This window comes from Magnolia sinica, chromosome 17, assembly GCF_029962835.1.
Source record: "Magnolia sinica isolate HGM2019 chromosome 17, MsV1, whole genome shotgun sequence".
In the NCBI taxonomy this organism is placed as follows: Eukaryota; Viridiplantae; Streptophyta; class Magnoliopsida; order Magnoliales; family Magnoliaceae; genus Magnolia; species Magnolia sinica.
This window is the reverse complement of record NC_080589.1, coordinates 16,497,126-16,515,314: the sequence shown is the minus strand read 5'-3', so window position 1 is coordinate 16,515,314 and position 18,189 is coordinate 16,497,126. Positions and strand designations below refer to the sequence as shown.

The 18,189-nt window shown below is 38.6% G+C and overlaps 1 protein-coding gene across 2 annotated transcripts in view; it reads right to left on the bottom strand.

Annotated features, from left to right (window-relative positions):
* Window positions 1-14,083, bottom strand: part of LOC131230906 (anaphase-promoting complex subunit 7) — a 39,924-nt gene extending 25,841 nt beyond the window's left edge. For both annotated transcript variants that reach the window (XM_058226926.1, XM_058226927.1), the window contains exons 1-6: window positions 13,952-14,083; window positions 9,340-9,408; window positions 2,337-2,387; window positions 1,801-1,932; window positions 1,604-1,666; window positions 372-487 (exon numbers count right to left, since the gene is read on the bottom strand). In XM_058226926.1, coding sequence (XP_058082909.1) covers window positions 372-487; window positions 1,604-1,666; window positions 1,801-1,932; window positions 2,337-2,387; window positions 9,340-9,408; window positions 13,952-14,020 — 500 coding nt within the window. In that variant the 5' untranslated portion in view covers window positions 14,021-14,083. The remainder of the gene's footprint in view (window positions 1-371; window positions 488-1,603; window positions 1,667-1,800; window positions 1,933-2,336; window positions 2,388-9,339; window positions 9,409-13,951) is intronic.
* Window positions 14,084-18,189: the final 4,106 nt, after the last annotated feature.

The window sequence follows — 18,189 nt, the reverse complement described above, 5'->3', positions numbered from 1 at the left end:
TTTTTTTTTGATGAACGTGTCACTTGTAATATGGTTAACACAGTCAAAAGTTGGTCTGATAAAGTAAGATCCAAAATACTTATGATCTTGAAGCAATGTGACTTGAGAGAAGTCAAATGATCAGCACAAGCACAAATATTTTTAATCACATGCATGGAAGAGGGTCAGCACAAGGGAGCGCATGCATGCTTGTGTGCAGAGTGCTATTTGTATGGTAAGTATTCAGGGCTGATACAGAGCATGTTCGAAAATCCATATCCCTAATAGGATATGATCAATACAGCAACAGGTTGGTAGAAGAAACTAAGAATTGAGATACTCAAATTTTACAAATTTAAAAAATTTCAATTCAAACAATGCACTTGACTGACCTCAGACAATCTTTATAACAGGAAATAGCAGCACGATTATGCCTAGAAATCCGATAAAGCTTCCCCATGGTCAGATTCATATGCAAAGTTCTTACTTTGCTGGGTATTCCCTCCATCTGTAGAATGGAACAATATGAGCATACTTATTCCAGCAATGAAAGTAGAAGAAGAAAAGAAAGAAAAGATGAAACCACTAGAAATAGATGCTTACTATTCATATTGGACTGATCCAGGTTATTTCTTCTTCTTTTTAACATGCAAAGCATTTTTTTTCTAATCTTCAAAGAAAGTGTACAAAGCATTTTCAAGTGGTTTCTTATGTTTGTCAGAAACTTGCTTGAGATGCTATCAATATCTCTTTCTTGAATCTCTAAACATTTTATCAATAAAGAGCTTTATTCAAAGAGAATAAAAGAGTTTGAATGCTGCAAAGATCCACTAACGATGTGGATAATAACAAGAGGAAGATAAGCAAGAGATAACCCTTCTTTGCAAGCCTACATGCCAGTAACTTCCCTAGGTAGAATACTACAGGGAACTTGCAACATTGCTTTTCTATCAACATCAGTTTACTTGTTAGCATACTCACCGTGATTCAGTCCAAGCAGGTCCACTGGCGGCCTAACCGGTTTGACCCACAACATGTATAAATATATGTAATGATATGAACTAGGCAACTCAATGCCTGTAGCATGGTTGGTAGTGCGCTTAATTTGCAAAAAGCTGGTTATGGGTTTGAATCCGACATGGATCAACTTAAATTTTATCCAAAACAGTTGAAAACAGCCAGTCCAACCAAGCAAAATGCACAGCCTGAATATGCGGACCAGTTGGGCTGGACGGTTTGAATAGTTCCCTGCTCAAAACAGATTTCTAGGTATGCCAGTCCAAACTGGTTCAACCGTGTAGTACTTCTTTTTTTTTTTTGCCAAGTCTTCTCATAAATTGTAAACAATTCATATGGCCCGTGTGACCCCATATTTTCTTCTCCGTCCTGTATTCCTGTTACACTGTATGTATGTGCCACTAATAAGAGGCGTGTTTTGAAAAGAATCCTCAGAAACTGAATTGTGGAGAAAATACAGCCAAACAAGATTGAACTAGTTTTTGCATATATTCATTTCTAGTGTTCAAAACATCACATTAATAAATTAAAAGAAGGTACCCAGTCAGATCTACAGCCAAGGATTAAGAGGGAAAGGAGGGTATTAATGAGAAAGGTTAAGGTAAACCTCGGCAAGAGCAGCTCGGTTCTCATTTAGTGCACAATGGCAAAGAGTTATTTTGAATTTCACCTGCCATATGGATGCATAAATAGATTAAACAAGAAACGTGTACATTATGGATGTATATAAAAGTTTAAAAGAGATAGAAATGTCAAAAGATGACTAACAAAGAGAACTATGCAGAGAAGAAGGATGAAGACTACCTCATTTTCATTAATTGCTGAAATGTTCAAAGAATTTGGAGAGGATGACCTGTTTGATGTGGATAACGAACTTCTAGAGGTTGTTTGCTTCGGGATAATCTTGCAATGCTGCAAGGCTTGCTTGTATGCATTCTGTCAGCAAACAGAGAATATCAATCAATATTAAACAGACTGTAGACAATTCTGACATTGTTAAATTGAAGGACCAGTAAAACACAAACATCAAACCAAACTACTAAAGGGGATAACAGGTAAATTTATCATAAACACGATTGTGGATTCTGAGTTTGCTGAATGTTCACAGAACATCGACTGCTGAGTACAACAGCATCCTACACTAACTATGATGTTTAAATTTCTCCCTAGACTTAAAGTTGCTTGGACGCATAAGCAGAAGAATAGCTCCTTGTGCCAACAACCCAGCAATTTCGGGTGATCAATTCCACCACATAAGTCTGGTGAGAAAATTTAGACATCAGAATTCAGTGTAGGATGTCTTCGTAATAAACAACTTAATCACTTTTCGTAAAAGTTACCAATGCTCGCCGAAATTCCTTATGCCCAAACAATGCATCACCAAGAAGCACCTGTAACAGAAAATAATGCTTATCACAAAATGAAGGATGATGAGAAGGTAATGTGCAAACACAGAAACACCAATAACCAAATAAAGCTAACTAGAAACATTTTTGGCTAACATTCAATGCATGTCTTATTAGGTATAGTGAAATACACTCTTCTTTTATTAAATAGAAACATATTTTCCCTAATCAATGAGAAGAATCAAAGGTACGGGGAAGTACACGCTTGTTGAGTGGGCTATGTCAAAGACTGAGTTCAGGAGCATTCCAGGGTTATTTCCAAGTACAACCATAATCAATGAGAAGAATCAAAAGTACAAGGAAGTGCATGCTTGCTGAGTGGGCTATGTAACACCTCAAACTTTTCAATACTTGAGTATTGAAAGTTCTCGAGTGTTACCATAAGATTTAACCTATCATGTATATGTGTATGGTATCAATCTAGCTAACCTAACCTTACATCTATTCTCCAACATGAATCTGACCGTTGGGAGTAATCTTCATCCCTAGATCAAGCCATTCGACCATTAATCTTAAGACAAGACCATCATATATTTAAGTGTCCTCACCTGTCCATCATAACCAACCGCTCAATCAAATATTCACTGATAAATAGAGACATATGACCGTCCACTTTGATTTTGGACCACCCGATTATAGTAAACTAGCTACTTACCTCTACATTCGTCCGTACACTTATCATATAGAGATTCTGATTCGTCCATCCTGTTCTCCCCATATGAATATGCTTAACCCACCATTAGAATTACAATCTGAGGAACTTACTAATGTGAACAAGTCACTCGGATCTAACGGTGTACATGGTCTACCCCTTGATCGCTCCAAAAACCCACTCGTGTACATCCATTTACAAAACTAATCGTACAACCACCTAGATACATGACTAGGATACTAACTATCAAGTTTACTTATTTTTAACATGTCATCTAACCATCCATCATGTTTGGATCCGCCAAACGGGCCACTCGAATATTACGATAATTCAGTCATTATGAAGATCTTAGGATTTAGATCCAAACCACAAGGCAACGTGACAATTAGATGTGTAAAAACGCTATTTTGAAATTATGAAGCATGTTAACCATTAAAAGAGCATCTTAGTCATACATGAGAGATCAGGGCCCAAACTGAGGCGTTAGAAAGAGCGTGAAAAATAACAATTAGTGGTGAAATTTCATCTCATTTGGACGGCGCAATAAGGAGGAACAAATGACACAAGTCGTGGCAATGGAGAATGGCAAGATTGTAATTATAAGCTTAGAATTTATATACATGCAGCATGCGTTTTTCACTTTCACAGATTTTTTTAGCGTGAATGAAACTCACACGTTTTTGCAACGTGTGGGCCACTCAAGGCTCAGATATGGTTCATATTCAAGATCATAGTGTAAAATAACCTTGCAGCCATGGTGAACGGAGTGGATTACTCACTAAACATCACAGTGGACCCCACCTTCGCCCCAGTCATTCATGAAACCAAAAAAATCTGCGTGCAATGCACGTAACTGATTTCCACAATAACATGTTTAACGGCTAATATAGTCCCACGTTAGCTGATGGTGTGGCCCACCCAAGACTCGGATCAACACAATATTTTGGCTCATGGCCTAACGTGACCTTACAAAATTGATGAATGGAGTGGATTTCTCGAGGAAACACCATAGTGGACCCCACATCATCACACTTATGTAAGGCGTGAAACAAGAATCATGCATTACACGTACAGCGTATGCAACTACTCCAGATCATCTCCTTCTTTCACGCTTCGGCGCAAGGAAGTTTTAAACAGTCCGCAACTCAGACGAAGATGGGACCCACCACCAAAGGGCGATCAGGGGATCTGAACCTTCCATTGAATGTGGTCCCCACATCCGATCAGATCCCAAAAAGTCCAGAAAGGTTTGGAGGAGTCCGGCCTGCTAGAAATAGCAAGAACTTCCGGACGATCTGCGCAAGCCACGAAAGGCTCGTTCGCACCTTGACTTTCCGCACGCAGAACCGACCAAGAGCCGACCAACCTCTTGGATAGGAGAAGGTATCCTACCCGAAAACTGAAGCCAAGAACTCCCAAACAACGGACGTTGATCACACTGCCAACATACCTTACGCAGGAACCTCCTAAAAACCGAGAAAAACTCTATAAATCTCCACCTCAGACGCATTCAGTGAAACCGGGAGAAAGAAAGAAACGAGAAAGAGGGAAAGAGAGAGAGACAGAGAGAGAGAGAGAGCAGTCAACGTGCGCCATTCAGCTACCCATTCCAATACCAGGAGAAAGAGCGAGAGAAATAGAGAACGAGAGAAGAGAGAGAGAGAGAGAGAGAGAGAGAGCTGCATGCTCAACCAGCGATTCACTAGATCATTAGAAACGTCCAAATCCTGCATTTAGGATTCTCCCACGCGAAGCAGGAAAAGAAAGAGAAGAAGAAAGGAAGAGATAGGAAAATACTGCATTATTCATGTAAAGTGCTGGTACTATCAAAGCGACTCACCGAGTCATTAAACTCTAACCCAGGATCAAGCCAAGTTCAGCATCCTAAGAGACAAGTCAGGAACGAGTGGGTGAATTAGGCCAGCCGTCCTGGCAGGTAAGGCACACGTGCAATCTATTCCCTATTTTCATTCTGTTACGTCTAAATTACATTAAGATTAGAATCCGAAACTAAGTAGAGAGTTTATCCAGCAAGTCGAACTGAGTCGACTCAGAGCATAAACTCGTTGGACCACAAATCTATGGATTTTAATGGTTGGCTGATCTTTACAATTCACTCTGATGGAAAACCTTCAAATAAAGTGAAAATATCTCAAATTGTAACTCTGAACCTACCCCAATGGTCTAAAGATTTAACCTAAACATGCAACCACGTAATCTAACTAGATGAATCATATTATTTGTGCTAGAGTTGGAGTACAATAATGCAAACCTAACAATGTTAAAAGTGGGATCGAATTCCAAAGTGAGGGTTTTATTCCTTTAAGCTTATAGTAATTTACATTGATATGCTTTATCTTGCCTTTTACATACTATGTTTTCATGATTTTCCCTTCCTGCAATTATTTAATTTATCATCAACATTTGTCTACCATTTTGGGAATTATGATATGATGTTAATTACAAGTAATCTTTATGAATTTATGTGGGACGATGTATACAAGCCTTGCCCTTGCCTTTACCAATTTTGTTAAGTTAGTCATCGCTACTCATCTCTCTGTTGAGTTGGCCTTTGTCACTCTTCTCTTTATTGAGTTGGTCATCACCACTCTCCTTTTTTGTTGAGTTAGCAATTGTTACTCTCCTTTTTATTAAGTTGGTCATTGTCACTCTTCTCTTTATTATGTTAGTCTTGTGCTATTTTACCTTTAAGGCTTGGGCATGTGTCTTGATATTCCAAAACCCCCATAATTCAATTTATCCTTATATAAGTGCAAGTGATGTGTTAAGAGGTATCACAACTAGTGATTCAAATATCTTATCATGGACATAATGCGCTCTAGGTAAAGACCCTCTTGGTCGATGCATGATTCCATGGGTAGTGGTGTACAAATCGATGTAAGTAATTCGCAATACGTGTTACATCACTTCCAGGATTGGATGTCGCAAATAGTCGCTCCATGAACAAATCGTGTCACGTAATTCATCCGACTCATGTATTGTGCCACCTTGAGGTGTTCACGTAAATTTGCGGTAGCGTCAGACATGCCGGTGAATCTCCATAGTGTGAGAATGCAGGGTGATCCAGGTTTTCTATAAATCGTATTCTACTTTGTAATGATCTCTATGTACGATGAACCGCACACACTTTGCTAGGCATATATCTCATTTAGGTTGTTTGCACATGCTGATACCCTCGTATTAGTGGGAGTACAGGACGTATCAGAACCCTTACATTACTTTTATGAATCTCTTGAATTATTATAAATCTTAAAAGATAACCATCACTATGAGTAGGGCGTTAACCCTATCCAACCGTATAGATGATGCAAGTGACGTACAGATTGAAGACCTAGAGGACAATTTCTCTATCGAAGATTATGTTAAAAGAATAAGAAGATAGTTTTATGATTTAGTTTTATACTTCCGCTGCGAACTGGATAAATGTAATAAGCTCCCATTTGAGAGGGCATTTGATTATTTACTGAATTCTTTTACTCTGACGAAGTAATCAATACAGTCGATTTTATTCTCATGAATGTTACCTTCATAAATGTATCTAGATGTAATCTAAAAATAATAATAATAATAAATAAAGTGCGGTTTTTAAAGCATCCAATTTATTCATTATTAACACCCGATTTTCTCAGGCATGAGTATAAACTCTGGCCGTGAAAATTCGGGATATTACAGGCTATGTCAAAGACTGAGTTCAAGAGCATTCTGGGGTTATTTCCAAGTACAACCATATTGCATTCTTGTTGAGTGCGCTAAGGGGAAGTACAGTCTTGTAGGATGTTTGATTTCGGTGGTTATATCCATTCTATAAGTTTTTGGTATCTTGGCTTTGGCCTTTCTATCTTTTCCTTTTTGTCATTTGAGGTGATGATGATAGGGTCACTCGATGTCGACAATTTTATATGCCAATTAGAACATTTATTAATAAAATTAGTTCCCTCGTCAAAAATTGTTTTATAAACAGGTATACAAATATAGAATTAAGCTAAATGTGATAAGAAATGGACTGGGTGTCAAAAACTTGCTTGCACTTAAAAGGACAATAAAAAAAGTAGGCAATAAGAGATCAAAACTTTGGTAATTTCATATTATTGAAGCCACTGATCTCCCAAATGAACATCTTATAATGATAAACACCACCATCACTTCTACCCAAGATAATCAATGCGAGGCCAAGGACCAAGAAGACACGATGTTCTTTAAAGGTTACTGTAAAATGCCCACCATAACAAGCATATAAACCACACCCGAAAGTTATGTTTAGAAAGGAATGCATGCTCTTGCATTCAACAAATTTGAAGTTTTGAACATGGAACTCCTCTAGAAAGGACATCCACCAGTGGTTAATGACTCCTTAAATATTTCCATTGATTTGAAATTTCATAAGCACCTTGTTCTCCAGGAATAATGGCATGCCAATGTAGACAACTAAAGAGAAATAGATAGTGTCCCAGGATATGAAACTTGCTTGGCCAAGGAATCCTAATTTATATCTCTAAACATTATTAGATCAAAGAACAACAGAAATGAATTTTTAAAACGTCATGACAACTCAATAAATGTGTGACGCATTTTGTGACCGTTCATACATATCACCGGACAACAATGAAGGCTTGGGCTAATTGTGCTTCTTTGAAAAAAGTAGAAAGAATCAAGGGCAACAATGTATAAGAAAAAGAAATAAGTTCGACTAATAGACATTTAAAGTGCAGCTTGCCATCAAAGACTACCTTAAATTAGAAATCAAGGAATAAAATATATGGTCAGCCTTGCAAACAGTTTCCTTCCAGGTACCATTGAAAGAACACCCTTCATGTGAAATGTGTGACCAACAACATAGCCAGGCTGCACTGTTCACGTTTATGATCGAGCATGTTTTGTCTGAAATTAGCCGACCCAATTAGTTGGGATAAGGATTAGATGATGATGATGATGATGTATTGTCCAAAATTGACCCCTAACACAGCTACTTTTACTAATTGGGAAAATTTTCATCGAGTCTTGGAAGCACAAGAAGCTCTAATTGACAATGAATTTTGTTAATATTTCTTTCTTCGGATGTATCTTCACATTTTCCATCCATAACTAATATCCTTTTGTATCATCTTAGACTCTAGACCTCAAAGAGAGAATAATCTGCTATTCATCCTGACCACACACGTATCTCGAGGGGGTGCAGGTTGAGTTAGAAAAGTAGTGTACTTTTCTTTTCTTTTTTTGGAACAGCAGAAAGTAGTGTACTGTTACCTATTTATTTTACTTGTTACAATGACAAGCTAGTCAAGGGGACATTTGTCACTTATGTTTATCAGTGTCTTAAGTATGGAATACCATGTAGCATAGCCTCATTCCTCTGAAGTGTGAGGCTTAAGCTACATGCTACTTGTTGGTTTTTAATTAAGGTTGTGCTTGGTTGCACCAAATATCATGACATTTCATGATATTTGCACCAAATTAGTCTGATTAACAATGAAATTTAGTGGCATTTGGTGCAACAAACACTGTAAAATAATATTAAAAAATAAGCAAAGATTAAGTATAAAGGTAACGAAGGAGCAACCTGACTGATTTAATGCTATTACTTATATTATTTTACTGAAGTCATTGAAAAGATTAAGTAATTTTTACTAAAAATGAAAAATATAACAAATCATTAAAAACATTATTTGATTTTAATGTTTTAGTGAAAAATAATTGGTAGTATAAGCTACATAACGCATACCATAGGTTACGTAGCATGTAGTGTATGCGAAATTAGCATTGAGAGTAGGTTGTGTGTGACTTGAGACATTTTCATAAGCTAGGTGGAGTTAAGGCTAAAGCTATGTGGATAGCATAAGCTACACACTACATAGCAAAGCTATTTAAAACACCGGTATTTAAGGTAATGTCAAAAACTCTATAATTCAGCATTTGTGTGAGCATCTATATGTCAATATATGGAAGAAGAAGGAAAAAAACACAGATTTTGCTATATCATGGGAACAGGTATTGAGACATTATACCACTGACAATTCAAGAAAGAAGCTGCTCCAAAGATAAGAAACTAAATTAAGGCAAGATTGCAAATGTCTAGATTCAGGTGTTCTTGATAGAGATAAACACCAAATACCAACAAAACGAACCGCTTGTAATCTTGTATAAATCAATTTCAAATGAGAATGTAAAACCTACTTATAGAAAGGAAAAAAAAGGAAATATGAGTTCGCTGCAAAGATGAGAATTAAGACATATGCATTGATTCTTCAAATATTTCATAAGTCTTACCAAATTTTCAGCCTTAACATATGGACTGGTTTCAACATTTGTACCAGCTGAAGAAACAAGAAAGCAACCCTGTCAAAGGCCAACAGAAATCGTCAAACTTGAAATCAAGCAGAAGACGATTCCCACAAAGATCAGTAAATGATTAAATGTACGTCCTGATCTGCAATATGGCTTAGTTTAATTTGAAACTAAAATTCATATACGGATACGAAAATTAGGCTGAAAATTCTTCCTATGAATCTTGGTTTCCAAAGGAACAGTGAACTCTGAGTGCAATAGCATAGTTTACTGTTTGGAAACAACTAAAGTTAAAGAGGGATCTTTCCTTTATCATGGAATATGACAAAGCCTGCAAGTTCAAGTCAAAGAAAAAGAATCAATTGTGCAAACTTAAATATCCTAATACAAAAATATTATAGATTTTGATTACATGGACTTTCTCTAGGTCAAAGGCATATCCATGAAGATTTATCTCTCATAGAGCTACCATTTTCCAGGCCACCAAATGCACATAGCACCATTTTGGCTTTGAACCCCACTATTTAGTGTCAAATGCTGCCTCGTATCCTTAAGGACTTTTCATGCATCTAACTAAACGAACCATGGGAAAGAGATTTGAGAGGAATCGTGTCATTTGAATCTTTACTTGAAAAGGTGATAGCCTCAAGAAGTTGCAGTACTGTCCAAATAAGCCAAACCATCAGCCAGTTAAATAAAATATGTCGCATCATGCCCTTGGCATCCATGTCAATTTAAATGAAGTTTCATCAGTGTGGGTCTAGTTCCATTCAAGATGGGATGGCTAAAGAGCACTTTCAAACTGAAGAATTCTTCCCAGTAGCATTACATAAGCCTGTTAGCAATATTAAATGGGATTGAAATGGTAGTCCAGCCAGTACCTAAAAGACAATAGAAAAAACTGCAAATTGTGGGCCCATTATTCAAGGTTGGCCACCAAGAGATAAGGCCTAAAGAGCATGTGAGTGATTCTTGATGTAGGGGCATTTTCACACCGGGCTCGAGTCGGGTGACCAATGAGATGCAGGGGTACACTCGGGGTGGGCGACCCGGCAGGTGGCTTGTGTGAGGCAGAACTCATGTGATGTGGGGCCACGAGGGGGGATTCGGCCGAGGACCTAACCCATGGGATGTGGGGCCTAGGCTATGAGATAAAGGGATTGATTCACCACGCTCTATCAGTTCGAGCTCTTAGAACAAGTTGTTAGTTGTCATGCATCAAAGTGGTATTAGAGCGGAAGGTCTCGTATTCAAAACTCATCACTGGGGGTGATTAATGCACCCATGGGATGTGGGGCATGGGCTATGAGATAAAGGGATTGATTCGCCATGCTCTATCAATTCGAGCTTTTAAAGCAAGTAGTTAGTTGTCATGCATCAATTCTACTCCTAACCTGATTGACAACAAGGAGGGGCATCAATGAGATGTAAACATCAAAGTTTTCATGTCTCGGGCGATGTTACACTCATCATCATCTTCTTCTTCATTCAAGCCTTATCTAGTTATCCCAACAAATAGGGGTCAACTACACGAATCCTACTCCGCCATTCCACTCTATGGCGGACCATATCCTCAATTAATCATAAGTCCTCAAGTCTTTTCTTACTACTACTACCCACATCCTTTTGGGCCTTCCCCTTGCACCTGTAGAGCCTTCAACTTGAACCAACTCACTCTAATCGATGCAGCTCTTAGTCTCCGTTGCACAAGGCCAAACCATTTAAGCATGCTTTCACTCATCTTATTACCTATTGCCTATTGGTGCTACTTCCAAGTTCCCTCAAATACATTCATTTCTAATTATATCCTTCCTCGTCCCACTCACCTATCTCAACATCATCATTTCAACTTCACTCATCCCATAAGCATGTTATTCCTTCACTACCCAACATTCATCCCATAAAGCATGGCTGGTCTTATAGCTATCCTATAAAATTTCCCCTTTAGTTTGAGTAGTACACGATGATTACATCAAAGTCAAGAGGCAAATCTACACTTCCTTCACCTAGCTTGAATTCTATGAGCAACATCCTCCTCAACGTCTCCGCTTTCACAAATTATCGACCAACGATATCGAAAATGGTCATTTTCAAGTACTTCTTGGTCAACAATCTTAACTAGTTCCCCATTTCCACTCTTTTTGTTGCTAAAATTGCATTCCATGTACTTCGTTTAGTCCAACTAATTTTTAAACATTTATATTGCAAGGTATCCCTCCATAGTTATAGGTTTGTGTTTACGCCTCCCCTCATCTTGTCAATCAAAACTATGTCATTTGCAAACAACATGCACCATGGGACCTATTCTTTTAAATGCCTCGTTAACTCATCCAAAACTCATTCATAACCCATGCAAAAATATACAGGCTCAATGCCAATCATGGTGTAAGACTACAATATTTGGGAACTCACTTTTCTCTCTACTATTTGTTCTCACATTGTTACTGCTCCATCATACATCCATAATCATGTCAATAAATCCTCTTGTAACTCTTTTCTTTCCCAACACCAACCAGATCAACTCTCTAAGGACCTTATCGTATGCTTTCTCTAAGTCAATACTCAATAGGAGACCATGTGGATATCCTTCCTCCTCTCCCTATATTTCCCCATTAGTTCTCTAACTAGGAAAATAGCCTCAATAGTTGACCTTCCTACAGTAAATCCAACCGATGTCTGATACATTCGTCTCATGCCTTAACCTTTGCTCGATCACTCTCTCCTAAAGCTTCATACTATTTGACTCATAACTTTAATCTCACATATAATTAGTGCAATTTTGTATTTCTCATTTATTCTTATAAATAGACACCATGATACTTTTCCTCCAATCTTCTGCCATGGTCTCCAATGTCATTTGAATTTATAATTTCTTGTCGTGATGCTCTCATAGTGGTCGTCATTTAACAGGTTTTAGAAATAGCTTCTCCACCTCTCATTGATCTCATCATCCTAAACCAATACCTTTTGGCCATCATTCTTAATGCATTTAATGCGATCTAAGTCCCTACACTTCCTCTCAGTCATTTTTGCAAGTTTAAAGCCATTTTTGTCCCCGATCTATTGTAAATATCATCATATGCCTTATGTTTAGTCCCACTTACTACTTTCATAGCATTCTTGTTTTTATATTGTTTTAAATTGCCTAGTTTTTAGTCCCTTGTCAGGCTTTGATCCTTTTCTGCTAATAGTCTCTTCTATATTGTCATCCCACCACCAAGTTTTCCTTATGAGTGACTTTTCCCTCTAGATACTCCTAAAACTTCCTTCACCACTTTCCTAATGCACCCAGCCATCTTATTCCATATAACATTAACTTCTTCCCTGACAATCCACTTTCCTTCTTCCATCAATATATCACTAAATATCATTGTTTTCTCTTCTTTTAAATTCCACCACCTCATTTTTGGACACCTATTAACTTTATTTACTACATTTCTTCTATCTTTTAATTTAAACATCCATAATGATTAACTTATGTTGCATAGTCAAACTCTCCCAGTATAACCTTGCATTCTTGTAATTATCAAAAATATTCAAAAAAAAGAGAAGCAGAAGAAGAAGAATTTTATTCAAGTGGGAATTATCCAAAGACATTTCAACACTTCTAGAAGAGAGACAGGGTCAAGATTTCAAAACAAGGTACTTCTATAATCAAATATTTCAATAGGACCAAAACTAGGCAAAATGTTGTACTATAGCCCTTGTTTAGTCACTCAGGTGCAAGAAATTCTCTCTCGTATATAGACGCGGCAATTATTGGCATGGAAAGCTCCCAGCCCCAAATTTTGACAACCTCATAATAACAAAAATCAAGAACAAGAAGCTTGGCGAAAAATAAGAGAGCACAATGGATTGAAGACTTGGCGACTCCGACCGACTCGTTTGGTCCAAACTCCTGAGTCAGTCACGAACTGGCCAAGTCGGAGGGTGACTTGCGTCAGTCGGGCCAAGTTGGGCATATTTTCAATGCTGAGACATGATTGCAAACCGGATTGGACACGACCAAGTCCGATTCGACTCGGACGAGTCATCAATCCATGGCGAGCATCCCCATATAATGGTGTCAAAGACAGGTTCTGCAGCTGCAACCCCATGAGGACAGGAGTTACTGTCCTCCCGCATCATAACCACAGCGTGTTACAAATATAGACGTAATCTCAGCCAGTCATTATGCGACAGACCATAGACCAAACATCACACTGATCAAACGATCCCAATAGTCTCAAATCTTCACTGAAAAGGCAAAAATGTAGCAAACGTTACATTATCTACGCGAAAGCTTTTTGATCAGAAGGTTAGGATCATCCTATCAAATCAATTTTTTTCAGAGACCGATCCCTGGGGGAGTCCAGGCGATAAACGGCGCAGATCATCAGACACATCTGCAGCATGTCCGGATAATGGTAGGGTTCGCTAACAAAGAGAATGCATTTTAATGCAAGAGGGGAGTACTGTTCCATTCTCGCATACACGGAAACCAAATGACAATGAAAAGGCATTGTATTGATCTTGAGATTTATGTATGGAACGAAGTGAAAGAAGAGATGATATACCGGAAGTTTGGTGTAAATTAGATAGTGAGGTTGCTTACCAGCATCTGGGCAGAGTCGAAGAGGCCATGATCGAGAAGGGACGTGATCTGATCCTTTGGAACGTCCATTTTGCTGGGCCCTTTCGAGCTCTCTCTGTAAGAGAGTGCGGATTTTTTTGGCGGTCTGTAGAAGAGGGCAGCGTCGGAAAGGAAGGTTATAGTCCGCTTGGGGAATGGTAAGGCGATTCGCGCGAGGAGAGGTGGGGAAAAGTAAATCGCACCGCACGTACAGAATATCGCAGTGTGAGAGATCTGGACCAAGCGTAGAAATTTCCTAGACTCTATATTAGGCAAGATCACTCATCGTATACGTCATAAATGGTATGGGTGAAATGGACGGTTAGAATGAAAGTATCCAACGGTCTCTATTAAACTCAGAAGAATGCCTCCTCCGATCAATGCGCATCCTTGATTTTTTGCATGATACGTGGAGGGTTACATGTTACAAGGGTAAGGATCTCTTACACGTGTGACAATAGGGCATGTGTTCCCCTATTTACCCCTTAAAACAGTTCAAGCGCGAAGGGCTTCAGCATTTGTTCCTGCCTGTATGGTTTTGAGTTGAGCAATGTCCAAGCGATACGCACGCGTACGGATTGAAGAGGTGAATCGCTTTAGATGGGAAACGTAGTACACGTGTGTCGTATCCGTTACCTGTTTCATGTGGGGCCTGTGCTACATGCCTTGTTCCTGGGCCGGATGGTCCGCTCATCAGGTGGGCCACGTGAATGTTGAAAATGGTAGGTGGTGATTTTCTTTCTTTCTTTCTAGATAGTCTACCTTATGAGTGGATTGGCCCGATTAATGGGGCTTTACGGTTGGCCTCTCTTGATGATCAGCTCAGAATTCTCACTCGTGTGTCAATGCTGAAGTTAGTACCGCGATGATTCCCTTCGGTCTCTCGTCGCGCGAATCTCCTTATAATTCGTTTGGTTGAGTTTGAAATTGAGATGGGCACGTGTTGCGTCACGGGACAGTGGCAGTGGAATTGTGTGAGTGTGCCTCGAGCTGTCGAGGGAACGAGATGGGCCTGTGGGCCGGGGCGGCTACTCGAGCCGCCAAGAATTGTGACTGTGAGCATCCAGTATGCACTAGGTATGCATATATGTCAATCCAGACCATCCAAAATCATGGGTCCCACTTGGATGGATCGTGGATCATGGACATAAAACAAATGACCAAACCATCTGGCGGTTTTAATTTGGCAACCTTTCATTTTTAACCGTGGATTTTATGGGAATCATTGGATGAACTCGATCAATGCGATTGTGAGTGTACGACTGGGGCATGTAATTTGGACGGAATGCACGGCTTGCATGCAGCCAATGCTGTGGTTTCATAATTCATAAGCCGGGTCCGACAAGATTAGTGGCTAGATCTTTGGGCTAGAAGTGGAAATGGCCGGGCGTCCATCCACTTTTACGGATCATTTTAAGGCTTGAAACTAAAATTGAGATCTAACTCTCACGTGTACCACACCACAGTAAACAGTAGTGATTGAATATCCACGGTTAAAAACATCCTAAGCCCACTGTAATGTTTATTTGACATCCGACCTGTTTATTAGGTCATACAGAGCAGGATAAAAACAAATATCAGTTTGATCCAAAACTTTTGTAGCCTTCAATAGAAGTTAGCTTTCCTTATATTTGAATTTATTTTGTTTTTGGTCTGTGTCCTAAAATAGATGGCTGATGAAACATATATATATATATAAAGAGAGAGAGAGAGAAATGCTCGCACACTAGTTGGACAAATTATATTTGTCCAACTAGTTGTGTATTAAATAACAACAAATTATTATTCTACTACAAGTAATATAACATTTAAGTATTCATAATATCAAGTTTTATATAAGTACAATAAAAATTATATGTCAAAGATCTAGCCTATCCATCAAATAAGGCATACTAATTATATTTTATTTGCTAAAAATTAATAAACAATCATCATCACTGAAGTCACACGTATAAGTTGAATATGCACAGCTGGAATGGATTTCTAGTAGCCCCGTTTTCTTGTAAATAAATATCATACCATTAATCATTTAAAAAAATGTCTTTCACATGTTTTTTTTTTTAAAAAAATATCCTATCTAATTAACGGATCAAATTTCTTATACATTTAGTGCAATGAACAAATACTTCACACGTGTGCAACTTCCTAAGTCATCCCATTTTCTATTGACATGCATTGCCTCGTTGCCTAATTTACATATCAACTAATGTTAATAAATGCTCTCCTTCGTAGAGAAGCTGCTCCACATTACTTGGCAAGATGAGTACCCAAATTGGGTGGGCCTCACTGCAATGTTAAAGTAAATCCACCCCAACCATCAGGTGAGTCACCTCATGTTTGAGCCAGGCGAGAAAATATGCCAATCTTTATTTCAATTGAGCCACACCATTGGAAAAATTCACCCTTTACACTATTCCCTAAATGTGACCCACTTGAATCCCATGTGAGCATGATTTTTAAGTCTTTGAGGATATCTTTTGGTTTCGCATCTAATGGGTGTAATGGATTTTACATATACATTGTAGTGGGCCCTGTAAAAATCAAGGGTAGACATCTCTCTCCCAACTATTTTCCTAGTGTGCCTTAACTAAATAACTGATCATCCTGATTTTTAGGTTACTAGCCTACCATGGGATTACACATATAATGGTTGGGGTTGATCTCACATACACATCAAGGTTTGGCCCAGTAAAATATCAATGCTGGCGCACCTCCTGTACTAGGTCTTAAAAAAAGTCTAGTACCGAGAAAAGATCGGTTAGTTCCAAGTAGAGGTGTACATGAATCGAGCTAGCTTGGTTAGCTCGCTCGACTCGACTTGAAAAAGCTCGATTCGACTTGGTTCAATGCTGAGTTCGAGCCGAGTCGATCTGATTTTTTAAGCTCGAAATGAGTTCGAGCTAGCCCCAACTCAACTCGACTCGAATCGAACCCAGCTCGAATCGAACTTGAATCGAACTAGTTTGGTGACTCGGTTACTTTAATGCTGATGTTGCTTACCAAGTGTTTAATGAAATGACTCAATGAAGTGTGGCTGGTGGCAAGGAAGGTATGTATATGAAACCAACACCATTTTTTTATTGATTTTTATGGTGCTTAGAAGGTGTTTGATAAAATACCTGTAAAACCATTGATGTTGTCTCAAATACAATGAGATTTTGAAGATGCAAGCTAGGTGTTTGTGAAAATGCTGCAGTGGAGAACTCAGCTCGATCTTGGCTCGAATTGACTCGATCTGTTCATCGAACCGAGCCGAGCTGGCCAATTAAGCTCGAGGACTGAGTTTGAGCTGAGGTCAACTAGTGGCCGAGCCAAGTCAAGCTGAGGCCAGCTCGGCTCAGTTCAACTCGATGTACACCCCTAATTCCAAGAAAAGATTGATGTCTTCCAGACGGACTTAGATTGCGTAGCATCAAATAGGTACAATAGGAATAAGCATCATTCTTTTCTTGGAACTAATGGATTGTTTCTTGGTACTAGACTATTTTATAGGACTCAGTGCGAGAAGCATGCCAGCATTGATATTTTACTAGGCCAAACCTTAACGTGTATGTGAGATCAACTCCGACCATTATATGTATAATCTCATGGTAGGCTAGTAACCTAAAAATCAGGATGGTCTATTATTCAGCTGAGGCACACAAAGGAAAATAGTTGGGAGAGAGAAGTGGACCCTATTTGATGAACGAGCTAGATCGATGATGCATATTCCTATTGTACCTATATAGATTCGATGTCACGTAGCCTTTCACATTAGGAATTATATGAGATTAAAGGGAAATAATTTTGCTATTTAATATATAGCTAGCGGGATCAATTTGAATGGTCCAACTAGTTGTGTGTGAGCATTATTTTTACACACACACACACACACATTTACTTACTTTAATTAAGAAGACGAAAGTTTTCATTAAATGCATAGTTAGTTAGACGAAAATGTAATGTCCAACTAGTTGTGTGTGAGCACTACTCATGAGTAATGCTCACACACTAGTTAGACATTACATTTTTTTCCAACTAGCTATGCATTTAATGAAAACTTTCTTCTTAATTAGGGTAAGTAAATGCTTTCTTTGCACGCTAATTTTATTTTAGCATGGAAAAGTGGCCATGGCTTAGGTGAGTCCCATCATGGTGTTAATGTAAAATTAACCCCGACCATCACATATGTCACTCCACCTTAGATCAAGGTCTCAAAATTTATCCCCATTGTAGTTCAA